The sequence below is a fragment of the Podarcis vaucheri genome, assembly GCF_965113315.1.
Source record: "Podarcis vaucheri genome assembly, chromosome: 1".
Taxonomy (NCBI): domain Eukaryota; kingdom Metazoa; phylum Chordata; class Lepidosauria; order Squamata; family Lacertidae; genus Podarcis; species Podarcis vaucheri.
Window position 1 is genome coordinate 82,088,584 of NC_138759.1, and position 26,742 is coordinate 82,115,325.

At 44.4% G+C, this 26,742-nt stretch overlaps 1 protein-coding gene and 1 long non-coding RNA gene across 5 annotated transcripts; one reads left to right on the forward strand and one right to left on the reverse strand.

Moving 5' to 3' along the window:
* Positions 1–69: 69 nt before the first annotated feature.
* On the reverse strand, positions 70–24,278 carry BEST1 (bestrophin 1). Of its 4 annotated transcripts, none has more exons than XM_082215993.1 (10): positions 24,059–24,278; positions 19,010–19,169; positions 17,858–17,952; positions 16,518–16,751; positions 14,934–15,088; positions 11,061–11,138; positions 8,316–8,468; positions 6,912–6,992; positions 5,963–6,114; positions 70–4,396 (listed from the first exon to the last, which is right to left on the reverse strand). In XM_082215993.1, the coding sequence occupies exons 2-10, from the start codon at positions 19,159–19,161 to the stop codon at positions 3,187–3,189; spliced, it is 2,310 nt and encodes a 769-aa protein (XP_082072119.1). In that variant the 5' UTR covers positions 19,162–19,169; positions 24,059–24,278; the 3' UTR covers positions 70–3,186. The 4 variants fall into 4 exon arrangements, with proteins under 4 accessions (XP_082072119.1, XP_082072120.1, XP_082072118.1 ...); XM_082215994.1 differs by having other exon boundaries at positions 19,010–19,172; XM_082215992.1 differs by lacking the exon at positions 24,059–24,278 and adding an exon at positions 19,317–19,361 and having other exon boundaries at positions 19,010–19,172.
* Positions 19,034–22,344, forward strand: LOC309528537. Its single transcript, XR_014217804.1, has 3 exons — positions 19,034–19,140; positions 20,573–20,796; positions 21,151–22,344. It is a non-coding gene; the product is annotated as an uncharacterized lncRNA (long non-coding RNA).
* Positions 24,279–26,742: the final 2,464 nt, after the last annotated feature.

Sequence of the window (26,742 nt, forward strand, 5' to 3'; positions counted from 1 at the left end):
TTTCTTCCAAACTTAATAAATCTCTTATACCTTCCTTGTTAGGAATACCACCCAGTTCTCGCCCCCAAGCTCCACCACAAGGCCTTCACATTTATCCCACTGGCCTTTTAAGTGAGGCGGAGGGGCTTAAACTTCTAAAAATCGCTCCATTGCCCACACTGGGACTTGTACAACCCTGCAATCCTATATGCTCTCATAAAATTGTAAAGTTTGAAAACCCCAAGGGTCATCTAGCCCAACCTCCTGGGATACAGAAATATGTGAAGAGTATATGCTCCATTTAACTCAGTGGTACTTCTGAGTAGACGTACATGTTTTCAGACTTCTTGAACGTTCTGTTCTCTGCTGGACTCTCATCCTGTGTCTTCCATATAAAAGCACTTAACTGTGACCTCTACATCAGAGAAATTAAATTATACATGTAGCTTAAATCTTTCAGAGTCATTGCCATTGTGGAAATGAGCTACGTTTTCATAAGGGGGCAGGGTCAGTTTTAACAAGTGGGATGTTTGTTTGTTTTTAAAGTTCATGGAGGAGTGTTGAACTATGAACCTGGCGACATGTCTGGGTAAATTATTTTCTAAAAATTGATTCTTCAGTGAGGCTTGGCAAGTTAATCACTACATGAAATGCTACTCTGCCACCTTATAATGAAGATGGTTGGGAATGCTAAGGAAGGGTGGGATAAGACCCCACTGCGGATATTGTTAGTATGGTATTTCTGGGCCTTCGCCCTCAAAATATGCATATGCATACATACATGAATGTCTCTGGTGCAAAATTGCCACACAACTCCCAATTGTATGTGAGCTGCTGCTGTCAGCCATTTTCAAGCCCATTCCTTTTCCAGTAAGTTCAGTGAAGGATGTGAACTCATGCTTTAGGAACTATAAACTGTTTAAAGCACTCCAATAAACTATAGAGAGATACACAAGATCTGCTCTAGCCACTGTCCTAAGATCCTTTGAAATCATGTCACAGCTAATGAATTAGTTTGGATCTTAACTTTCTCTTTGGAGCAGTTCTGGATAAAGGATTGATAGCTGCCATGAAATGTACCTTTCCACAATGAATTTTTGAAACAATGGTTCATTCCAGAGTAATTTTCCCGTTTGTTTCATGAGGGGCAGCTCTGAGTTGTTAAATTCTAGACTCATGTCAAAGGTTAAGAATGATGCAGGTGTAGTTAAGCATATCTGGAGGGAAACAGTTAACAACCATTGGATTTGTGCTAGTTATGGGGGAAGTTTGAGGAACTTGATTCATGTCCACGACAGAACCCTGCTTGGGATTTTCTGTCTTAATCTTTTGTCCTCAGTACAATATTTGGGAGAGGTTCCTATCCAAAAGGTTTAGAAACTTGGTTTTTTCCTCTTTCCTTTAATGATAGCTGATGTCAGGTTATGTTGAAATCTTTCTTGTGTGGAATATAGGCAGCCTTGCTTATACCTAGAGCATGCCTGAAGCCTCTCCACCCTTAATGGAAAGAAATTACACTCTTTGAAGTCTGTTGCTTTACTAATAACTGCTTTTACAGTTGGTATGTTTCTGACCCATTTTCATCCCTCCTGTAAACTGGAAAAAAGGTTAATCTTCAGAGAACAGATTAAATCAGGGATGAGGAACCTGGGGCCCTCCAGATGTTGGGCTGCAGTCATGTCTGACCACTGGCCATCTTGGCTGTGACTCATACGAGCGGTCGGTACAGCGTGAGACTCTTAATCTGGAAAACCACAGTTTCCCTATCTGTGGATTAGATTGTGTGTCTACGAGAGGATGAATGACTGCTGGGAGAAGTGCAGAAAGAAACCCCATGGTGCACCTGTAAGTAACTAAACCGGATGCCTTCATCTGCCCCAGCTGCAACAAAACATGTCCCTTCCATTATCAGTCTCTGCAACCACAGCAGGTGATGCAACTCCAACCGCTTGACTTCACCCTCGAAGGTGCACTCTCCTACTGTCTACCGAGACAGACGGATGCCAAAACCAATGGATTAGATCCAATGAAGGGATTTCTTCCTTGGAACTTTCAGTAATGGCCCCAAATGGGTTTCCTGTGTTTTGTGGTGCACTAGGCCACAACAGCAGAGCAGTAGCAGAAAATAAAAAGTGGAGGTGGTTCTCATTTGATACCCTGAGAAGTGGAGGTGTTTTTCAAGGTTTCCAGTTTAGTGAGCATGAGATTCTGCAAATGCTGATGCCCAAAATTGTAAGTGATTCTCTTCCTGCCCCCGTGAATGTTGCTACAGCAATTGCTATATCCTGACAGGAGCCATTTGTTGGACCTGTAAATGGCTCAAGATCCTGTGTTAAAACATAGCCAGATCAAAACATCCAACTCTCTGTAATTTAACAGGGGCATTGTCTAGCTGTACTTTCTGTTCGTGCTATTTAAAGCTACAAGGAACTGAAACTTTTTCTTCAGTTGACTTGTCACCTGCTTTTTAGAAATAGATTGTCGGCAAATAAAAGCTGTGATGCTGTCTATTGCTAATGTGTGTTTAGTAAAGGGATATAGCACAAAAGACAGTGCAATCAAGCTATGGCCACTCAGCGAAACTGCATCTTCATTATCTGTCCTACAGTTAACTTAGGCAGCCAGCAAAAAACTCTTAATGGTTATCAAGCAAGTAGTTTTTAACCACAGCCTTAATCTTTCTATCCATAAGTGCTGTTGTGTGTGCGCTCCCCAAATTTTTGAGACCTGACACCTTTTTTTCCTGCAGTGTTAGAAGTGGAAGCAAACTTCACTCTCATTCTCAAAAAGATTATATCAGTCTATATTGTCTCAGAACATTGGGCGGGCCTCTTCCTTGCAATGGTGGGATGGACCAATTAGTACTGCTGTCTGATGCTTGCTGATCCTCCGCTCAAGGATGGGATTGTGCTTTGGGAGCAACTGGGATATTTCTGGGACTCCCACACTCTCCTTGGCTTGCTGGAATGAGAACTGGTTTCATAATTGTGTGGTGCTCAAGTGCCCTGAATGACTCTTAACCAGCATGTAAGCAAAAGCCTATGCATTATCTATGGTGTGATCTGTTCAACCCAATGTTTTTGCCTTCTCAGCTGTTCTGTAGCTCATTGTATGTGATTCCAGTGTCTCTTAAGAGGCTGCGCACCCATGAAGCTTCATTTTTAAAAAATCATGCCATCCTAGTTGAAACGCATCTGTGAGCCCATTTCATTTAGTTATCTCTGCTTCCTTCCCTTCATCAGCTGTGCTTTCGGTGGTTTCCATGATCACTTCCATTAGCCCGATAAAGTCTCCTTCTGCTAGGGAGATGCCCGAGTCATTGGGAGAAGAGCTGGCTGCCTTTCTCTGATCCTTGGTATGATAAGTGTTGGTGACTCCACTTCCTGCATCTCTGGCAGCCCCCGGTGCTGTTGGCGAATCCTGCTCCATGCCTCCAGGAGAAGCCTCCGAGGCAGAGCCAACAGCAGCGTTTGCTTTGCCCAGACGGGATCTCTCAAGCACTGGGGATGTCAAGGGTGTGAAGGGAAAGCAGGTGGGAGGGCCATTGCTGCTAGGGGTCTTGATACCGTAGGAGTGGAGGTAGGTGGGGTAGTCTGGGTTTGGAGTTGCTGAGTGGTCTGGTGTGAACCAGGGCTGCCGGTGGCCTTTCAGACCCTTGATGTTTGCCGGCATCTCAGGATCTGGGGACTCCGCAAAGAAAGGAAACTTGGGACTTGCCGAGCTCGCTGAGGACAGAGGCCCTCCTGGGCTTCCCAAGGGGGCAATCTCCTTCGATCCATTGGTCAAGTTTTTTGCCACCTCTTCAATGGTCACTGCCAAGGAGTCTGAAGCCTGGCCTTTCTCCGTTGGCCAAACAAAAGTTTCTCTAGTTCCCGATCCAAGAGAGTTCTCACTTCTGTCCATGTCACTGGCTCTGCCAGGAGATTGGTTGGTGGAGTTGTCCCTCAAAGAAGCAGAGCAGGCGGCGATGCTGGAGAGAGCAGGCGGCTTCTTGCGGCCTTGACGTCTGGATGGGAAGATCATGGGGATGGAGCTGATGGGCGTCTGTGGGGCGCTGTAGAAGCCAGGCCTCTCGTAGAACGGAGTGGACATGAAGGCGTCAATTTCTCTCAGCTTGCTGGCCGCCTTGTCCCATTGGTCCTGGGAGCTGAAGCTTGCCGGGGAGCAGTCTCCCCTTTGCTGGTTGATACTGGTTGGGCTGCCGGGTTTGCCCACATCTGGGTAGGCGTAATAAGGGGAAGAAGGCACACTGTCATTCCTCCGGCGCATCAGGTTCATTCTGGACGACCTGGGGAAAGTGGGGGACTGGACGTTCAGGAAGCGGCTGATGTGGCCCAGCAATGGGGTGGAGTGGTTTGCTTCCTCGTTCTCTTTAATCTGTTCCAGGGGTTGGAATTCCATCTCTTCTTTCTGCATGCTGGAGAAGGGAAACAGGCAGTTGCACACAGTGACCGGAGAGATTAGAACACGTAGGGTGGCTCTAAACTCCTATGTTAGGTGCACTCTGAACAGGGGCATCTCCATGTTCTGGAGAGCCCTTGGAGAGAAACCATCCTCAGTGCCCCTTTAAAACCTCTCTCCAACTTACGTCAGGGGTCCCACTTCCAGCCCCTGTTGCTGCTGCTTCCCCTGACTATTGCTGTCACCTGTTCAGTGTTCACCAGGCAGAGAAGAACCAATGAGCAAGCAAATGTGGCACAGATTGCTGCTCCTCACTAACATGGCTCCTCACTTGCTCACCCCCTTTGTGGGCCAGAGAGAGAGAGAGAGAGAGAGAGAGAGAAGAGGTGAGCAAGTGGGCAGCAACAGCAAGGAAGAGGAGAAGGGGTGGGACCAGGGGGCTCTCAACTATTGACGTATGGGACTTGGTAGGTGCTTGACCATGCCAGTCAATGATTCTTGTGCCCAGTAGGAATACTTCTCTGTTTGTACTAGCATGTCTACTCATGGTTGTTTGTTACTTCCAGGTTTGGCCCAAGACATTTTGCTGCAAAATTCCCCCTCATCAAGGGGTGCAATATCCAAGGCTGATCAAGTTAGTTTGGCACCTGAGGCAAAAAAATTAAAAAAATCAACAAGCAGCTCTCCCCACTCCTTGGCAGTAAAAAAAATCAATATTAAATCACTAACAATTTGCTGCCTTCTTGTGATATCTAAAACCAGCTGCCTGGGGTGGCTGCCTCACTCTGCCCAATGATAGGGCCGGCTCTATGTGTACTTACAAAACAAAAATATGAAAATCCTGCACCAGGATAAGCTGACCTATGAGACAAGTTGCTCAGACATGACATATAGCACAGTCCTATTTATTCAAACACCTCAGAGGAGGAAGATGTTCATAAACAGCTTATTTGGCAGTTTGCACCTTGATTACTTTGGCCAGTGGTATTCACTTGATTACCTGCAGGCCACAAGGTGAGGTGTGGCAGAGCTAAAGAGGTGAGTCTTGGCAACATATCACAAAGAATTTGGCTATTTGTGGTTTGGGTGACTGAGGTTCTGCTGGGAGCCATAGCAACAGCAAAAACAAGCTCCACAGCACCTCAAAACAGCCAAATGACACGTTCTGGTAGATGCTGATGTAAAAAGAGTGGTGTGAGCATTGGAGGAATGTCAAATTATATGCTAACTGCAAACTCATTCTCCTTACATAGCCCAAATGGCATCATCCATGCACAAGAGCAGGCTTGTGGAAGTACAAAACGTTTTAAGGTTTTTTTTAATATGTTCTGTTGAACACTGTCCTCTTCTTGTTTATTACTTTGTGTGCAGGAAGAGGGCATGGCTGGCTGGAACCCTGAACAGGAGCACTCCCCACTGCAACATGTTATTTTATCTCCTCCTTCGGTTTTCTGCTAGTAATTCTCAAAACTCTTGTGGAACTATAATGACAAACATGTGTATAATGTCATGAGCTTCCATAGGCAAACACCTACTTCATCTCCTGTGTTGGGAAAGGGTTGCTTTAGGTAGCTTCACTTGCCTGATGTCAAAGGTCGAGCCCAGGAAAGATGTCCGCTTATAATCCGCAGTTGCTGCTGTGTAGGGTGGCTGTGGGTCTGGTTCGTTCCAATATGGGTCCTTCTGCAGGGTGGGCAGGTCCTGGTGCATTTCATCCACTGCCATAAGGGAGACCTATGTAGGCAAGACATACATGTCAGGCACAAAGGGGTCAAAACTCAATGGCACTGTGAATGCGTTTGCTCTTATTCTTCCATTTCTGAGAAAACATCCATTTCTAATAATTTGGGGGCGGTTGCAATTTAAGAATGGCTGAGGCGATGACTGTGTTCAGTTGAGAGTGCTGGAGGGCTTATGATAATAGAGCAGCTCACTAAGATAACTATGTTATTGTGGCTTGCTGGAGTCTTGATAACCCTCTCCTTTTTTGAGTGGGCGAGTCCCAGGCAGACAAAAAAAAAAAAAGCTGGAGGTTTATGGCATCTGTAGTAGGCTCAGCTCATGGCTGAGTGGGGCTATGCTCAGCTTGGTGCACCACAAGTTGTGCAAGCCTGCCTAGGAGGAGAGGTTGATTGTGAGGTGCCTTTGATGTACAGGAAGCAGCATGAGATCATGAGTAGCAGGCAAATGATCAAAGTGCAGTAAAGAGTGAAAGCTCAAGGAGGGCCGAGTATGGGAAGCCTCCTTCCAAATTTTGATACAGAAACATCTTGAAATGTCATACGTTAAGTTAGAAGCACACTAGGCCTTGTGATAACAAAGCCACACACCAAGAAAGTCATGCTTGGCTCAGAGACCTGCTAAGGCTATATGAAGCTTTTTCTCAGAGCCATGATTTCATCTTATTGAATGCTGGGTGTCTAATGAATCGCTGAGAAGGAACGTTGAGCCTCAAAGAGGAAAGAGCTGCCCTGTGGGAAGCATAAAAAAGGCCTTCTCTGAGTTCTGTAATAGCCAGGCCTCAGACTCACCTGGAGATTCCTATCAATGAGCCAGTTGGTTTCAAAGTCGTCATCATCCTCCCCAAATGGATTAATGAGCTGTTCAGCTACCTGTGAAATGTGTGCAATGAAAGCATTGCTGATCAGCATTGGACATGAAATTTCATCCATCAGTTGTTTCGGATGTCTTGTGAAGACATAGGTTGGTAGTTAACGAAGCTTTACTCAGAGTACACCCACGGAAGTTAATGGACATGACTAAGTCAAGTAAAACTTAGTTGAATACCACCCATACCTGTTAGCCTAGGCTTTCCTTGACTCAGAAGGTTGGTCTGTTTTTGCTGAAATCCTGTTTATGTTTTCATAATGCTGTTTTACTGGTTTTTATGTTGTATTTTTAGCTTTACGATAATGTTTCATTGCTTTTGTTTTGTACTCTTACATACTGGTTAGAGATGGTTACATATTATGCGGTTTAGAAATGCTTTTAAATTAAATGAAAATAGCTCCTTAGTTGTGGAACTAAGGATGGTCCAGATTGCTTTTAAAAATGGGCTTCACTATTATATTTAAGACAATTTTATCTTGTCCAGTCAGCAGGATTAAAAGGCAAGGTAAACAGACCAAAAGGATCTGGCACTTTGTAAAAAAAAAAGACAAAAAGAAAGTGAGATGTTGATGTATTTGCTTGTTATGCACTGCCATACCAATACAATTTGCATTTGAAGAAGACCTTGCCAGCTCCAGCAGCTTAATACAGTGGTGCCTCGCAAGACGAAAAGAATCCGTTCTGTGATTCTCTTCGTCTAGCGGTTTTTTCGTCTTGCGAAGCAAGCCCATTGACGGATTAGCGGATTAGCGCTATTAGCGGCTTTTAGCGGCTTATCGGATCAGCTGATAAGCGGCTTAGCGGCTTAGAAAAAGGGGGGGAAGGAAAAAAAACCCGCAGGAACTCGCAAGACATTTTCGTCTTGCGAAGCAAGCCCATAGGAAATTCGTTTTGCGAAGCACCTCCAAAACGGAAAACTCTTTCGTCTAGCGAGTTTTCCATCTTGCGAGGCATTCGTCTTGCGGGGCACCACTGTAATATATATTTTTAAGCTAGCTCACTAGAAAGAAAACCTCTTGATGGGATGGCCTGCAGAGGTAAGAGTGGTGGCTGGAACAGAAGGCACAGCACCTCGCACTTGCATGGACCTTTGGTCCTTTAAATCACCCACCATCTTCCAGTTACCCATGGATGGGCAGACCTATGTTTGAAGATCTAGGTCTGCCACCATCACGTAGACTTTGGGCCACTCTATAAACCCTGGATTTACCTCTGTCTAAAGTGGCTTCAGGGTGTGTTTTGGCTACCCAAAAAAGAACTTTGGAAGTTCTATCCTGATGGGCAGAAGTTTCTGGGGGAATCCACGCCCTCTCCTTTGAACTGACCTTTAGCCAGCCAGCATAGAAGAAAAACTGCAGGAAGGTGAAGATAGGCACAAAGAGATCCATCTCATGGCCAGGATATGCCTTTGCCGGGTCCAGGAACTGTCGACCAATTAAACAAGCCAGGAAAAAGCTGTAAACCGCCACTGTGACCACCTTGGAGAAAGAGACAGTGTGTGTTAGGGCCTTTTAAGACGCCGTGGCTTATTGGGGTTGCACAGCCATTACTGAGCTATGGTTCACAAAAGGAAGTGCTTCTGCAGGGGTAGTATCATTATGACCCAGACTAAAGTCATTAACCCAAGAAAGCAAGCTTCTCGCCCTCAAGAAGTACACCTGTGTTCTGTCTCTTTTGCTGTGGTTTCACTGATGCCACATGTACCCATAGGGTCTGAAATGCCTATGAGACTGCTGCAAGACACATCACCTGTCCCTCACCCACCTGCCTACCACATGGGTAAGCACCACTGTTTTAAACCCCTTCCATTGGTTCTTTTCATTCCTTTTTTTCTATCTTCCAGAAACTTCAGACACATCTTCCAGTACTTGAGTGAATCCCTCATACAGTTTAAATACAAAAGAACAACAAGCCATGTTTTCTTCTTGCAGCAAGTTCAGGCCCATTTGCTTCCACACTGGGAAGATCTATGGGGATTTTTAAAATGTGGCTAGTATTAGAAAAGCCCTAGGTGAAAGCATGGTTGTATTTCCATGAAAAAGGACCTTTGTCTGGAAAGCCCCAAAGATTTTGAAGAACTCAGTTATTGTCTCACTTCCTCATCCCTTTTGCCTCAAAAGAACTACTCTGGCTCTAAATTCTCTACTAATTCTTTAGCTTTTTTGAGTTTTACAATTCACTATTTGATCTTTCCAATATACGGGACCGCTAAAGGCACCATGGTTAATATCCCATATCATTTCTACATCATTTGCAATCCAAAATCTGGCTCAGAATGCCACCTGTCATTATTTAAGTCCCTATGGCTATGCAGAAAACAACTAATTCATGGAAACAGACTGTGCATGTACAGCCTTGATCTGCCTTGATCTGCCTTTCATCCTGGCTTGCAGGGTTCGATATATACCTTCCATTAACCTGAAATCCTTTTTCTCAGCACAACAGAGTCTGGCAGAGTGCACTATTTAAGCAACAGGGTTGCATAAGACATGCGAGGAAGCTGGCACCATAACGTCTACCCTGAGGCTGCAGTTTGGGCGGTGGTGAGCAGTTAACATGCCTGGTGTCTAATGTAGATAACAGCCTTCCTTTTGCACAGAGGGCAGGAACAGCATGCCAAGAGCTGTGAAGCTGTGTTTGTAGGGCTCAGGCAAAAACATGATTCAGTGGATGGGAGTGAGCTAGTAGGGCAAGTTTTGATATGCTCAAGGAGAAAAAGAGCATGTACTCAGAGAAAATAAGGACCCAAACTCATTAGCCATGAAAATTCCCTGTCATTGTATGGGGAGTTATTATGTGCTATGTGTTTGACTGCAACCGCATAAGACGTTGTGACTTGAGCATACAACGTCTGGCACACTAGAGTTGTGTGTATGGGATTCATAACAAAGGTTACATGAGAAGGTGATGCAAGGAATGGGTGTGAAGGCTACAGAAGATCATGAATGCAGTATGCATATCTGTGGTTGTGGTGGGGAAAGCTAACAATTTTATTTATTTCTTAAATTTGTATACCAGCCCTCATCTGTAGATTCTAGGGCGGTTCACAACATAAAGAATACAAGATAAAAACACAAAACACACAATAAAAATGAGAGCAAAGGAAACAACCACAAACCAATAACAACCCCTCCCACTTGGAGATTCAAGTGGAAGGGGTTTAAGGGCAGATACTTATTTGTACATGAGGACTTTGGATGCATTCTGAGGCTAAGAATAGAAGAGCCCAGTTGGGTCAGACCAAAGGCTGATCTAGCCCAGCACTGCATTTCCCACAGTGGTGAACCAGATGCCTATGCTCACAAGCAGGGCATGTGGAAACAGCCTTCTACTGCAGCCATTGCCAAGTGGCTGGTGTTCTGAAGCAGGCTGCCTCTGCTCCTGGAAGTAGCAACAGCCACCATGACCAGCAGCAGCAGCCACTGACAGCCTTATCCTACATGAATTTTTCATATCCCACTTTACGTCGGTGGCCTTCACCACATCTGGTGGGAGCAAATTCTATAGTGCACTGTGTGAAGAAATACATCTGAAACTCCAATCATCTAGCTTTTTTGCATAACCCCAGATATTCTAATATTAGGAGAAAAAAGTGGGGGGGGACCCACTCTATTCATGTCCCCTCTCCCACTGGCGGAGGAAGAGGAGTATGGGGGGAGCGCACCACCCCTGGCAGTGTGATCCCGGTGGGGTGCCATCACGGCTGCCATGCCCCCGCAGGCAGAGTGCCACACCTCCAGGACATGTGCCACACCCCTGCGGGCAGCGCGCCACACCCTGGGGACGCACACCAGCCCTGCCCCCACCTGCTCTCCACCCCGCCCCCATGCCGGAGCACGAAGCTCCACCACTGCCCTCTCCTCAGCTCACCCCTTTTTTCTAAACTAAAAAGCCCCAAATGTTGTTATGCTTCCTTGTACAGGACTTGCTCCAGCTTGCTTTGCATTTTGATAGCAAGTTTGATTATTTTAAATCCCATTGAAATAAATGAGTGTTAAGTGAGCTAGCTTGATTTTAAGTGGGACCAAGACTCATTTAATTTTGTCTGGAGAATATATACCAGTTCTCACCTGTGTGTAGACCAATGGAATGCTGATCCAATCATACCCATAGAGTCTCCCACACTGACTGCGCAAAGTGTTCATTTCCTGTTGGAGGGAAGGACAAGTACTGATAAAAGTACAGATGATCCACCAGAGAGGTCCCCTCCCCATTTTTCCTTTATTATTTGTTTCTTTGCAAATATTTGTATACTGCCAAACATTTAAAACATATTGAGGCGGTGAACAACATAAAATGATAAATAAAATCAAATTACAAATAATGCATCAATGAATCAGATTAATAACTCAGCTTAACTGGATTGCCTCTCATGGAAAGCCTGGATGAACAAATGCGTTTTAAGGAGATGCTGAAATGCTAGTACTATATGCACCTGTCTGATGATTACTGGGAGCACATTCCAGAGGGCAGATGCCGCAACACGAAAAGTCCTGTTTTTGTAGACATAAGAGGAAACTTGGGAGAATGCAAAAATATTAAGAGTGTCTCTCTCACAATGTCCTCATCAAATTGCCATCCCACTGTATTTTCCCATTTAATCAGGATTTATTGTTTCTATGGAAAACCCATTAAGTTAAAAATAAATAAATCCAGAACTGGTAAATCCAGATTAAATGGGGAGGCTGGGATGGTGTTTTAATGAGGATGAAATTGTGTGGACACTGTGAAAAACTTGCGTTCATGAGCAGCACTGAGTCACAATCGGCTGCTGTGTGGAAGCACCCAGTGAAGCAGTTCTCCCTCCTTTTCTCATCCTTCCGCTCTTTGCGAGGGGTTCCTCCTTGTGGTCCTTGAAGCACATCACAGACTCACATGACCCTGCTTGATCTTTTCCATTGACTTGCCTTCTCTGAGCCCAAAGTGAGCACTGCCAATTGCAATATTGTTTTGTTATTTTGTCAGTAGGGACACAGAAGGTTTTGGGTCCGCAGCTCCCCGCATACCACTGTCCTGTCTGGTCTTAAGCTGCCTATCATCATATCCCATCCTTGATGCAGTGGTACCTCGGGTTACATACACTTCAGGTTACATACGCTTCAGGTTACAGACTCCGCTAACCCAGAAATAGTGCTTCAGGTTAAGAACTTTGCTTCAGGATAAAACAAAAATCGTGCTCCGGCGGCGCAGCAGCAGCAGGAGACCCCATTAGCTAAAGTGGTCTTCAGGTTAAGAACAGTTTCAGGTTAAGTACGGACCTCCGGAACGAATTAAGTACTTAACCCGAGGTACCACTGCATTCTGCCTCTGCTCCTTCCTGGAGAGAGACCTGATGTTCTCTCTCTTTTTTTGTAGATAAGTTTTTATTAGTAATTATACATATTATACATACATACAAATAAGCGTATACAAAATTCAATACTTAAGTTGCACAAAATCTAAACAGTCCGTAAGTCAAGAATATATTCATTTTAGGCTCTGCCGAGCCTTGGACTTCCTTCTACAACTTTGGTAAGTATCAGATAAACTTTATACTCACGTATTTTATTTCTTTCACATACTGGCCATTTACTGTTAGAGTTGTTTCCAATCCCGCTAGTGTCATTTAAGATTTAATTCCAATATATGTCCAATACTTAACCCAATTGTCATGTAGTTTCTGTTCATCTTGGTCTCTTATTCTTGCAGTTATTCTAGCGAGCTCGGCATAATTTGTTAATTTAATCTGCCAGTCGTATATATTGGGAATGACATCCATTTTCCAATTTTGCGCTAATATGATTCTTGCGGCTGTTGTGGCATATAGAAATAGTACTCTGTCTTCCTTTTTAATTTCTTTACCTGTCATTCCTAGCAGAAAAGCTTCGGGTTTTTTGGGGAACGTATACTTGAAATTTTTTTTGAGCTCATTATAAATTAATTCCCAAAAGCCTTTCACTTTGCTGCATGAACACCACATATGGTAGAAGTCACCATCTGCTTCTCCACATTTCCAGCATCTTTTATTTTTTAACCTGTACATCTTAGCCAATTTCACTGGTGTAAGGTACAACCTATATATCATCTTCCATATATTTTCCTTTAGCGCCATACAAGCCGTAAATTTCATGTTAGTATTCCATAATTCTAACCATCTCTCAAAATCAATATTATAGCCGAAGTCTATTGCCCACTTAATCATGACCTCCTTCACCTCTTCGTCTTTTGTATACCACTCTAATAATATATCATATGTTCTGGACAATACTTTGTTCTTTCCTTCAACAATTTCCACATTAAATTTAGATTTTTTATCTTCAAATCCTGTTTTCTTTTTATCTTCATTTAGCAAGTCATTTACTTGGTGATATTGCATCCACCCGGTAAATGAGTTTTTAATCTCTTCATATGGTCTAAGCTTTATACCTTGATCCGTCTTTCTTGTAAGTTCTTCATAAGTAGCATTCTTCCCCTCCATATTCACTTTTTAAACCGTCAACACCTCTACTGGAGAAATCCACCAGGGTGTCTTCCTTTCCAATATGTTTTTATTTCTTTCCCATACTTGAAGTAATGGACCTCTAAAGATATGGTTTCGAAAGCCTCTATGTATTTTCACCTTTTCGTACCATAGGTACGCATGCCATCCGTACCTATTGTCAAAGCCTTCAAGGTCTAACAGATCTTTATTTTCTAGCGTTATCCAGTCTTTCAACCACATTAAACACGCCGCCTCATAGTATATACATAAATCCGGAAGGGCAAAACCCCCTCTTTCTTTTCTGTCTACCAATATTTTCATTTTAATTCACGGTCTTTTTTTCTGCCAGATGAATCTCCCTAAGGCTTTTTGCCATTCTTTACATTGCTTTAGACCTTTAATTACCGGGATGGTTTGAAATAGAAATATCATTCTGGGCAGTACGTTCATTTTAATAACCGCAATCCTCCCCAAAAAAGATAATCTCATTCTTTCCCAAATTTCTAAATCTTTCTTAATATTCTTCCAGGTAACCTCATAATTATCTTTGTATAGATTGATATTCTTAGCCGTCATCCAAACTCCCAGGTATTTCACCTTTTTTGCCGTCATAATTCCGGTCTTTTGTTCTAGTTCTGCAATGTCTTCCTTAGATAGATTTTTGGTCAGTATTTTAGTCTTATCTTATTGACTTTGAGTCCTGCTACCGCTCCGAACGCTTCAATTTTTTGTAAGGCTTCTTTTACACTATGTATTGGGTTTTCTAATGTTAACACAATATCATCCGCAAAGGCTTTAATTTTATGTTCCTTAATTCCTACCCTAACTCCTTAACCTCAGCCGTTTCCCTCAGTTTCTTAGTGAGTACTTCCAATTCTAGAATAAAAAGTAAGGGAGACAAGGGACACTCTTGTCTAGTCCCTTTCAAAATATCAAAAAATTCTGATGTGGAATTATTTATTATAAGTTTTGCCTTTTGCTCATAATAAATGGCCTCTATGCCCTTTCTGAATCTTTCTCCCATCCCCATCCTCTTCAGGTTTTCCATCATAAAGTGCCATGAGACATTGTCAAATGCCTTTTCCGCATCTATGAATACCAAGGCTGCCTGTTTATCTATTCTAGATTCCAAATATTCAATAACGTCTATCACATTTCTGACGTTATCTTTTAGTTGTCTTCCTGGTAGGAAGCCCGTTTGGTCTTTATGAATCCTATTTTTTAATACCCTTTTTAGTCTTTTTGCCATTATATCCGCAAACAGTTTGTAGTCGTTATTTAATAACGAAATCGGCCTATAGTTCTTCACCTCTAAGGCATCCACATCTTTTTTAGGTATTAAAGTAATATATGCTTCCTTCCAGGTGTTTGGTATCCTTCCATCTTTTAAGATATTATTCATCACTTCACATAAATGTGATGTTCTCTGTTCAGGAAACTACAGCATGGTTGGCTGACACCCACTTGCATATAATGAACTCACATTCAAGATGCCTTGCAGCAGCACGCTGTCACGGATCCTTCCATCATTACGTGCCTTCACTGCCAGGTTCGAGAACCACACGCAGGGGATCCAGAACTTGTTATGGGGCGAGTTTAAACTGTCAAACTTCTTGTGTTCTTCTGGAGTCATCAGGCCTATGCAGACAAGAAGATGGAGGAGAGAAGGAGGACAGTTTACACAAATCCCATCACGCAGGTTGTATTTTGGAAAGGAAATAAACCTGTTGATCTCAAAAACAATTTTTGGGACCTCAAAATATTGAAGCGCCTTAAAACTAATCAGCAAAAATTAATAACACAATAAGGTAAAGGTAAAGGGACCCCTGACCATTAGGTCCAGTCGTGGCCGACTCTGGGGTTGCAGCGCTCATTTCGCTTTATTGGCCGAGGGAGCCGGCGTACAGCTTCCAGGTCATGTGGCCAGCATGACTAAGCCGCTTCTGGTGAACCAGAGCAGCGCACGGAAACGCCGTTTACCTTCCTGCCAGAGCAGTACCTATTTATCTGCTTGCACTTTGACGTGCTATCGAACTGCTTGGTGGGCAGGAGCAGGGACCGAGCAACAGGAGCTCACCCCGTCACGGGGATTCGAACCGCCAACCTTCTGATCAGCAAGTCCTAGGCTCTGTGGTTCAACCCACAGCGCCACCCGCATCTCTAATAACACAATAGACAGCACAAATTCAAATATATATTTGTAAATAAACACAGATATTACCATATGGGCCCAAATATAAGCCGTACCCAAATATAAGCCGCACCTTTAAAATTCAAGGGGAAAAAGAAAAAAAAAATACAATATTGTACTCGAATATGTCACTCCCTTAAAATTCCACAGGCACTCACACCTGTTCCATTTTACCGTATGTCTGTTTCAGCAGCGATATCGTAAAACCCAATTTTTGTAAGGTCACAAATTTAAGCTGCAGTTTAACTTTTTATGGTCAGAATTTGGGGGGGGGGAAATGTGGCATATATTTGGGCCAATACCGTACAAAACACCAAAAGCTTCCAATGACCACCTTCCAAAGGAAACCAAACTTGGATATGTACTGTACCCCTAGAACTGCTAACCACTTGGAGATGTGGGAAGAGCTTAACGGGAGCTTCAGAGTGGGTCCCATAACAATTATAACTTGCCCAGTTGTTCTGAACCCTTAGATTTGATAGGCTGAAGGCATCAAAGACTGAGGGCCAGTGTAGCATAGGAGATTAAATCTCAAGCTAGAAAAGGGGAGACCCAAGTTCAAATCAATGCTCAGTCCTAAAGCTCACTGAGTCATCATGGGCCAGTCACTATCTCTCAATCCAACCTACCTCACATGACTGTTGTAGGAATAAAAAGCAACAGAGATAACCCTGTACACTGCCTATTAGTTTCCTTGGAGGAAAAAAAAGCAGGATATAAATGTATTTAACAAGCAAGATTGCCTCCCTCCCTCCTCTAACCAACTCTTGGCATCTCAAAAAGGGTCCCCCTGGATGTCTTCATTTGTGGCCCGGAGGATGGGAATCACTTTAAGCACATTTTGTCTTAGTTGGTCATCACTGCGATGGGTAGTACCTGCTGTCACAATATGTTCGATGCTGGGAAATCGCTTGAAGACAGCAGTGCTGACGGAGCGCAAGATCAGCACACCCAGCAGATTGATGTAGCGCATGAGCGTGCGCCGAAGGAGGCGGCCGTACTCATCCTTCCCATCCACGCTACTTGAGACCAGGTTCATAATGCGGTCAGGCCATGGGATGCTCTCGTACTGTCCCCACCATCGAGACACCACTAAGGTGACATAAAAGCCTAGAGTGAAAACAAAGAGATGGTTAGTGAGGATGATAGGAACGAAAAGAAAAGGGCTGCAGGAACAGATCCAATTTGAGCAAAATTGGGACACACACACAAGCTCTGAGCCACAAACCTTTTCCATTTTGAGCTTTCACAAGACATCACTTGGGCATGTTCAATTTTTTTGTCTCACAAAACTGAAGAAAGCTGAAAATCTTTGGAATCCAAATTATGTTTGCTTGACTCTGGGTGGCCTCATTATATGCTCAGCACCCTGGCTGTAGTGCCTGAGCTTGCGAGATCTTTGTCTGTAGTATATGCAGTTGATCCTGTGAGAAAGATCCCTCAGCCCTGCTCTTCTCTCATTTAGCAATACCCTGTCAGAATGGGCACTACCACATTGTTCCTCAGTCTTATGAGCCCAGAGTAGGGAGAATGCTTTGTCAAAGCCTGACATGAAACTGTCAGTAAGAATGGTACTCTTGGCAGAGAGCCATCTTGCCTCTCAGAGAAGACATATTTATGTGAACTTCTGTCTGGTGTTTCTTAAGGGGTGTGAGAAATTCTCCAGCAGCCTTCAGATTTCATGCCAGGCAGGAACAGCTGTCATAGCCTAATTATGTCCTCCTTTGTGAAGAAGTACCGTATTTTTTGCACCATAACACTCACTTTTTTCCTCCTAAAAAGTAAGGGGAAATGTCTGTGCGTGTTATGGAGGAAATGCCTACGGGTGGCATGCCTACGGATTTTCCTCCTCTAAAAACTATGTGCGTGTTATGGTCGGGTGTGTGTTATAGAGCGAAAAATACGGTACTTTATTTTGTGTGTTCCAAATTTTCCAACATTCAGCTTCCAAAGGATGTTATAAGAGAGGGAGAAAAATATTTCCCTATTGTTATAATTGAGAAACAACAGAATCTGTGATTCTCAGCTCAAGTGCTTTGCTACTGATCATTCTAGGTACAGATAGAGAGCTATTAGGGGTGGGTGGGGCGCCATTTTGGATTTTCTGCCTCAAGCACCAAAATGTTTTTGCTGGCCCTGGCTATACATGTTACAAATAAGCAAATAAATAATGTTAGGGTTTCACACCATTCTTTCCCCATTTTTACATGCCTTACCTAGTACAAAGGACACCGGGATCAGTTCGGCATAGCTATTGCAGTACATAGCCAACTTCTCAAACATCAGCCTTTGGCTCTCATTCAGAACCAGCCTGTAATGGTAACACAGGGGAATATTTCCAGTTTCAACACTACAAAGGGGATTTCTCAGTAACGGGTACTGAGAAAAGCAAAAAGGAAGAAAAAGAGCTTCCTGCAGAATCATGGACTCTTGTTGCTATTTGGACAATACCGTACAACAAATTCACTTTTGTTTTCATTTGTTGTGTGCAGTAAGATGCTGTCCCTCAATGTTGCAATGTAATGCTTTGCTTATATAAGAGCCTCATGTTTCTCTGAGCATTCAAAACACTCAAATCTAGGGGAAATATAATCTTTAGAATAATTTTTTCTTTGTGGTTCCGTGTTTCCTCATTGCACAGCTCTGGAACAAGATTGAACACAATCCCCCCACCGTTGGGTCTGTTTTTTTTTTTTAAGTATTCAGATTTTATAAATAAAAATTTAGGTGCTACGTATCTGCCCCCCTGCGGATCACATGGAAAAACACCCTCCCCGCTGACTTCTGAGGGTGCTGTCTCCTTGGTTGAGTCGGGCAACTGTGCCCGGCCTCAGGCCTCCTCTCTGGAGAGCTGCCTCCTTCCTACAGCTCAACAGACTCCTGTTTGTTGGTTTTGGAGTTTGGGGAGAGGAGGAGGGAAACATTCTTTCCTTAAAAGCACCCACTGCCTTTCCAAAGAATGAGCTCAAAACGAAGGCCAAAATCTACTGTGGTGTTTTTTTTTACAATTAGTTTGCTGTGGTTCATATTAAGCTGTGTTGTTTTTCTGTCTTAAGTGGGAGCAGAAAGCGTAGCGGGAAGCATTTTTGACGGGACACCCACTATCCCCTTTCTTACCCTCTGGAGTTATTCCTGGATGGAATGCAGATTAAAAGGAGGAGGAGGAGGCAGACCCTGAAGTACAGGCTCCTCCTTCCCTGTCTCTCAAAAGGAAGACTGATCGCCTACAAGTGAATGAGATATTGAGCCGTCCTCTACCAATTGTTCCCCTGCAGAAGTCTTATGCCATATCTAAAACGTGCTTGCATGATGCATGCAGAAAGACCCTAAAGAAACCAACCGGGCTTAAAAGAAATGCCGGTGCTCACCTGTAGATGAGGCTGATGCCGAAGTAGAAAGAGATGAAGATTAGGAACTCGCAATAGAGGAGTTTGTAGATGCTCCCTTTCCATCGGAGCAGGAGCTGTGAGAAGGTGCCCAGGCGTGCGTCAGCTACACGGTATGTGTATGTCACTGTCATCACAAGGCCTGCTAAGAAACAAACAGCAACATGATGGGGGTTGAGGCCCTTTGCGGGAGAGCGGGTCCTGTCGAAAGACAAAACCAGCTTTGGCAGGTTGGAGAATTGGATAACCTGGATAAAATCAGTGTTTTTTTGTGGGTGAAGGTTCTTACCAGGGCAGGGAACCATCACCTGTTTTTTTGCTGCCCGTGGCAGCCATTTTGTGCTGACACACAACCCACACACCCACACCCACTGAAGCAAGCAAGCACTGGGCAAAATTGTATGCAATTTCATTGTGTTTGTGTGAGAGAGGGGGAAGGTAGCCTTGCAGTAACCCGGAGCAGAGCTTTTTGAGTGGCTGCCCCTGTTCCGTGCAATACAGTGGTACCTCTGGTTACGTACTTACGGTAATTCGTTCTGGAGGTCTGTTCTTAACCTGAAACTGTTCTTAACCTGAAGACCACTTTAGCTAATGGGGCCTCGGCCACCCCTGCCCAATTTCTGTTCTCATCCTGAAGCAAAGTTCTTAACCCAAGGTAATATTTCTGGGTTAGCGGAGTCTGTAACCTGAAGCGTATGTAACTTGAAGCGTATGTAACCCGAGGTACCACTGTAATAGCTTTCATATCGAGATATGACAGACACCCACTTTTTGGAAACAAATGAAGACATTTTTGTTCCGACAGGCTTTCCCAGCCGGATAAATGGGCCCTTCTGTTTGGTTTTGGTTTTGTTTGGAATGTATTGGCTTTTTTGTATTTTTAACTGTTTTTAATGTACACGGTCTTGAGACTATTGTGTAGAAACCTATTAGTAAATCGATGATAATTATTAGAATAATAGCCCCAATGAATCAATCTCAAATTGACAACAAATGCTGATGGAAATATACTGTGAAAACCATATATAGATTGCTATGGCTAGTGGCTAATGCAAATAAAGTTTCTATCTATCTAACCATATATCGATGATCGGATATACAGGTCAGCAGAATAAATGTCCATCATCATACATGATGAGCTGCATTTGTTGCATGCTTTTTTCTTGCATGGACATATTTTCCATGTTGGAAAAAGTATGTTTGATGGGATCTCAGTCCTTGGTGTCACAAACACGATTTGTTCCAGAAAGTAAAGATGTCAGATTATATCGGATACACATATACAACACATTTTAAGGCAACCACAGCCTTAACTTTAAGTAGTGTCCTGAGGCTCCCCCATCCATCATGCGCAAATATTGAGGGTGCACAGGGGGCTACAGGGGAGAGGAGAGAAGCAGGAAGGTCCATTGTGCAATTTGGAAAGAAACAGAATGCATCTTCCCATGATGGAGAAGACTGGGGCCAGATGTCCTCTGTGCCTGCTCTGTCTGCTGCCCAGGTGCTAAGGTGGGCAACTTCAAGACCCCTGCTCTCTCTTCTTAGGATTATTTGTCTTTACATCGGACTTGGATTGGATGGTTCGTTGAATAAAGGATGCCTTGAAACAGAAGACTTTCCTCTCTGATAGTCCTTCAAAGAGAAAACTTTTCCTCCTGAGGCAAGAAGTGAGCAGGAATAAAGAAGCAACACTGGAAAATAAGGAGAAGGCAATTGGGGGACATCTAAAGGAACCAAGAGTTGGAGTATGGGAAAAGAAAAGGCGAGATGTAAGAAAAAGTTTATTCAGTAGTACTAACAACTCGGGTTTGGACTGCTGCCCAGGAGATAGTTTACACATTAAAGAGAGCACCGAAGTATGTTGCTTCTCAGAAAGGCCTTCCCCACAAGCATCAATAACAACATTTGGTTTGGACTGTTGTGTTTGGATAGGGGTGAGCAGGAGGGATGATTGTATAGTATGGTGCAGAAATAAGGTATAGTAAAGGGTGGGAGAGGCTTTCTGCACGTTCTATGCATGTTCCACAGAAATGCACAAACTTATCCTCTAGACGAGTTTGTCCAAGCAGGCAGAAACACAACGAAATATTTTCTATGGAATATTTCCCCCCCTGACCATGTAGGTTTAACAGTATCTTGATGATGTGGATTTCCTGGCTCAGTCATGTCATCGCCTGGAGTTGCTCAATGTGATGGATGAACCTTTCACAAGGTCCCAGTGTTTATATTATTGTGTTCCTAGCCACGTGTTTGCCAGAGGCAGCTTGAAGATTATTCCAATATGTAATGCCAAATACATAACACAGAAATGTTGTATGGTAGCCAGTCTATCTGTAAGAATAGCTCAGCCCCCAAATAAGCATATTGTCTGCTGAATTGTCCATCTCACTGTGCCTCTTTCTCTCTCTCACCCCCCCCAGATGATTATGCACCTGACTGCATTGGTAGCAAGAAAATGCCAGGGCTTATCCACACTTACCTTTCCTCAATGCTTTCCAGGCACGGTCTGTGCCTTAAAACTCCATGTCCAAATGCCTTTTTTCCCCATTGCTCCGGAGTTTCTCTGTGTAAACCCACTCTTTATAGTTCAGTTGGAGCAAACAGCAATCTGTGGGAAACCCAAATTGATGTTTGCTCCAACTGAGTCTTAAAGAGCAGGTTCTCATAGGGAAAGCTCAGCCCCCCCCCAAACCCACACTCAACAAAAAGTGAGTGTAGATATACCCCCAGTCTAGTCTGGGGCTGCTATTTGATAATTTTACAGCTAGATACTTTTGTTTTAAAAATTGTCAGCAACGCTGCTGAAGACCTTTTAAAATTGTGTATATTAGAATAACCACATAAACAATGCCCCCTTCACCTCTTTCCTAGATGGGTGGTAAACATGCCAGTCAGATAATGTTCACCAATGCTAATTTCATTTTCTAATCTACAGTCATCTGCATTCTCCCATAACCACATTAGATTCCAGCAGAAATCAAGCATGGCCGTGTCCAGGCAGCTGTCCAGCCTGCTTCTAGCCTCTAGCTCTCACACAACTCTGGCCTTTGTCCTTCACACTAACAGCCAGGTGGGGGTGGGGGCCCCATCCCTTTCCTCTCTGGCACAGAGCCACTTCCTTCGTTACCCTAAGTACCCATACTTAGGTGCCATTACCAAGAAACTTGCCTGGCTATTCCAACAATTGAATCTTCATTGGATCCTGGAATTAGAAGGGATTTAGGCATACAGCCTACCCCCACCCCCACCTCACCCTCCAAAACTCACAACACAACAAATCCACAAATGTGGAAAAGATAAAGGAAATGACCACACACACACACACACACACACACACACACTTGAACCACTTGAAGATATTCCTTGATTGTGTGTGTTTTGTTATGGCAACTTCCTTTGCTCCTCCACCGCACCCAGGTATAATTTTTCTCATGCAATTCAAATGCGGAGTGCATTTTTACCAAAGATGGAAAACTCCAAGCCTTGCCTGTGTAAATAATGCCCGTGAATTCTTCAGCAGTATATAGAAAGTCTTGTGCCTTTCCCTTTCCCCCCTAGTCTAGAATACCCCCCTGCCCTGCTATATTGCTTACTGTGGAAGGAAACTGGAAGGTTAACCATGCCAAATCAAATTTCTAGAAGCAGAGGAGAGAATGCACTGATCACCAAAGAAGAAGAGAAGAAAGTTGTAATGCTTCCTCTTGTGGATTCGGTGGAGCGAAAGAGCATATTCTATATTATATGATGCCAGGGTGCTTTGAATTAGGTGTTGGGTGGGCTCTTTTTCGCTAGAGATATTAAAAAAGAGCCTGGATGGCTGCTTTTCAGAGATGCTATAGCACCAGGTTTTCTGCCTTAGCAGTGGGGTTGGAAAAAATGGTGTTTTAGGTCCCTTACAATACTATGATTCGATATATCCTTGTACTGCACCTGGAATACCTATGGAGAAAAAAAGCACAAATACCTCCTTATTCTCAGTCTGAGAATAAGTGAATACATCTTCTGATATCCTACGGTTAGAGGTATCTTCATTGTTTTCCCCAGTCAAACTTTTCCCTGGTACTCACCGGTTAAGGCTCCCTTGGCTCAGGAGCTGGTAGAGTGACAGACACTAAACAGTCCTATAAACTCTATATGTGCAGACAGGCGTACACTATTAAAATAAGGAAGGATCCATATCCAAAGTCACATAACATGGAGGAACTACCTTGTAACACACTTTAAACAGCTTTTGTCCTTACTGTTAGACCGGCTGAGGCTAACATCCTGTGTAAACCTACTTGGGAGAGTTAAGTCCCATTGAAGACAGTGGGACCTACAGCAGAGCAAACATGCACAGGCTTGGAAAACACAGCTGATGGTGGCATTTCCTACTATTTTACAGTTCACAGATTCCTCTGCATGGAATGGGACTTACTTGTGAGTATGGGAGTTGTTATTTCAGGTGAATTGTTCTAAAATAAAAAGCTGTGACACCCAACACACCGGGGGGCCTTCATAATGCAAATACTCTGCGGATCTCATAGAACAGTAGATCACTGGATTTTGTGCAGTGAGGAAAAAAGAGTTTGCCAATGTGCTTTTTTCGGGGGAGGGGGGAGGGGAACAGCTTTCAAGAATTAAGTCATTTTAAACGTGAACATTGGAATGCCCAATGTGAGAATGCCATTTTTTTGCATGTTAAAGTGCATCCTTAGACCCCGTGGCCAACCGCAAAGGAGAACAAGACCTAGTTTATGCAAGAGGAAATTGTGGCAAGAGTTGCTTGACCTTCAGGGACAAGGGAGGCTGCGCCTGCTGCACCACCCTCCTCTCCTGTGAAAGATACAAGAACCCCAGGTGGTTCCTCCTTTGCATCTGTATACGCAGTATTCTCGTGATGGCTAAATGTACGGAACCTCCCTCTGCCCCAATTAAACTAAATAAAGATGCCTTGTTATAAAAAAAGTGGAAAAACATGTATCCCTAAGCAAAAAGAAAATCTGTCCCATTCTAGGACAGCACCACAGCAGCCCTCGGGGAGCTACTTACCAAAGCAGGCTCCGGCCCTGCAGCTGGGACTGGAGACGTTTGGCCTCGCATGTGTCCTGGCGAGGTTCTTTGTCGGCACACGCCACACTCCACCTCTTCCCACCTCTGTGGCTTGTGGGTGATTGAACCTGACAGTGAAACGGTGCTCTAAGAAGCCTGAAACCCACTTGGGAGTTGCAACCGGTCACTTGATTCCTTAATCCCACCCCCATTACAAAAGGAACTCTGTTGTCTTTTGCTGTGTTCTCTCCTAATCTTCCAAGTAAGCTCTGCGTGTTTAGAGAGAGGCAGGCCGGGGGGGGGAGCGGGGGGTGGCCCCTCAGCTGCCGCCCGCCCGCTCCTGCTTGCACTCACTCCTGGCACAGCCGTGGCAGCCGCAAGAAGAAAGGCATTTCTCCTGTTAATTCTTTCCTGTTTGGATCTTTTCTGAATGTCACCGTTTTTCAGAAGCCCCGGGGATTAAGTGGGGCTGGAATTTTCCACACAGTTTATAAGGGTTTTGTCATGCCGCGCTGAGCACAACCCACCCACAGGCCTTCTTCTGGGGCTCCAAACGATGGCTTCCTGTGAGCTGGGATGCTCTCTGGCCTCCAGGCAACTGAACTTGGGCCCAGTTCACACATTCAAGTCTCATCACTCCATGGGTTGTTTCCTCGCTTGACGGCTCAGTATTTGGTGGCTTGAAATTGAACATGCGGGCTTCTCCACTTAGGAAGCATAGGTGGAGATATGGACACTCTCTCTTGTGGGACTTGATCTGCAATGGCTCTTCTTGTATATGGTTGCCACCATCAACTTAGACCTGCCAACTGACCTGAGGGGCGGGGGGAATTCACACTGGTTTGTTCTTGCGGCTGCTACTCCATGTCCTTGGAGATGGAGGTGGAGTCTTGCTGTCAGATTTATCCCCAAGTGCTTCCTTAGGAGAAGATGGATCTGCGCTGATGGGGAGACGCCTGAATCTTCTCAACTGGCAGTGATGTTGCATGCGGAAGTGAGCCATTCTCATGACTTAACCGCTCAGCCCTTCCCCTAGATCCATGTGTCTCTGGGATCAGACTCCTCCTGGAATCTGGAGGTCACCAACCCACTAGGACCTTCCCCTTGGTTAGACTCCTCCAGTTCCCCAATCTCCTCCCATTCCTTGTCATCTGACTGCCCTCTCCAAGATGTCTCCACAAGACTCATGGCAATTTCTTATATTCTAACCCTCAAATCTTGTCCTTGCTTTGCAGCCATTCTCCTTTCTCCCACCAATTCACCCACATAAAATCAGCCTTGCTCAACCTGGTGCCCTCCATATGTTGTCCAACTACAGCTCCCACCATCATTGGCCACACTGGATGGGGCTCCTGTGAGCTGGGGTCCAACAACAGCTGGAGGGCAGCAGGTTGGGGAAGACCTGCATGAACTCACTCTTGCTCTGATGATGAGGATAACTATTTCCTAATGGTTTGATTCCATTTCATCTAGTAGGACAGGGGGAGGGAGCAGAAGGCGGGGTTTCTATCTAGTTAAAAGTGCAGCATATAAAAGCTATCATGACCTTGTCAGCAACCTTCATCCCTTCCTCCCAAAACTTGTTGAGCCTGCTGAACTAAGCACCCAAATCTTGGTTTTTCACTGGGGTCAGCTCCCCCTGCTCCTCAGTAGGTTTTTAAATATTGTCAGTGGGACTAACCAAAGAGCTCAGTCATCTGCTTGTGTTGCCCACAAAGTGCCTCTCTTGGTCAGTCACACTTAATTCTTTAAACTATAGTTGGCAGGTGCTTTATCTGAGGGAGGATTCTTGTCCCTGCCTTCAAACATACCCTTCTTTCACATCCAGTCAATGTGGCCAGGAAGGGCCCGTTCCCAAATTCTCCTTCTTGGGTATCACTGCCTCAAACTCTCAGAGGCAGTTTAATTTTTTTGTCTTCACCTCAGGAGCTTAACCTCAGGGAGTCAAAATACTTTTGCCCCATTTCCTTCAGGGGGCAACTGAGTAAACTTTGCAACTGCCTTCTGCTGGGCAATCCAAGTTAGGCAGAAGTTCCTGTCCATCAATTCATTCTCAAACCCTATGTCAACCTCTTGCCACTTGGTGCCATCCAGATATTTTGAGCTGGCTGGGGCTGATGGGAGCTGGAGTCGAAAGCAGGACACCAGGTTGACATTTATGGGGTCAGGGAGGGCCCCTTGAGGAGGTGGTACGCTACAACCACCTCCTTCAAGGCAGGTGGCACCCCCTCCCCTACAACAAGGCACTGGTGATTCCTTGGACCCACCTAGTGATTCCCTCTCAGCTAGACTGAATAAGCCAAGATGGGCAAGAGTTGAGAGGACAAGTCCCTTCAAGCAGTGTGCCCACAACCTCCTGCCATTAATAACAGAAACCAGGACAGCTGGACCTGATGGTGTGCTGAACAGCTCCTCTGGACTTCCTCTGTGTCGTCTAAATTTGTCTGGATAGGTGTGTTAGTCTCTTGCAGCAGAAATAGAAGATTCTTCTGGCACCTTAAAGACTAACACATTTATTACAGCATAAGCTCTCCTAGACCACAGTCCAATGAATGTCCATCTGATGAAGTGGACAGTAGTCCATGAAACCTTATGCCATAATAAATCTGTTGAGGCTGGATTCAACTAAGTTGCGCTAGCAGAAGCCAGTCCAAAAAGACATGCCTGTGCAATGGGGTTCCCCC

Excerpts from the sequence above, each read along its gene's own strand:
- BEST1 (XM_082215992.1), bottom strand. Across the intron at positions 6,993-8,315 it reads TCTATGCTGGCTGGCTAAAG|GTAGCTGAACAGCTCATTAA; the intron begins GTCAGTTCAAAG and ends CACATTTCACAG. Across the intron at positions 6,115-6,911 it reads TCATTGATAGGAATCTCCAG|GTCTCCCTTATGGCAGTGGA; the intron begins GTGAGTCTGAGG and ends TTGCCTACATAG.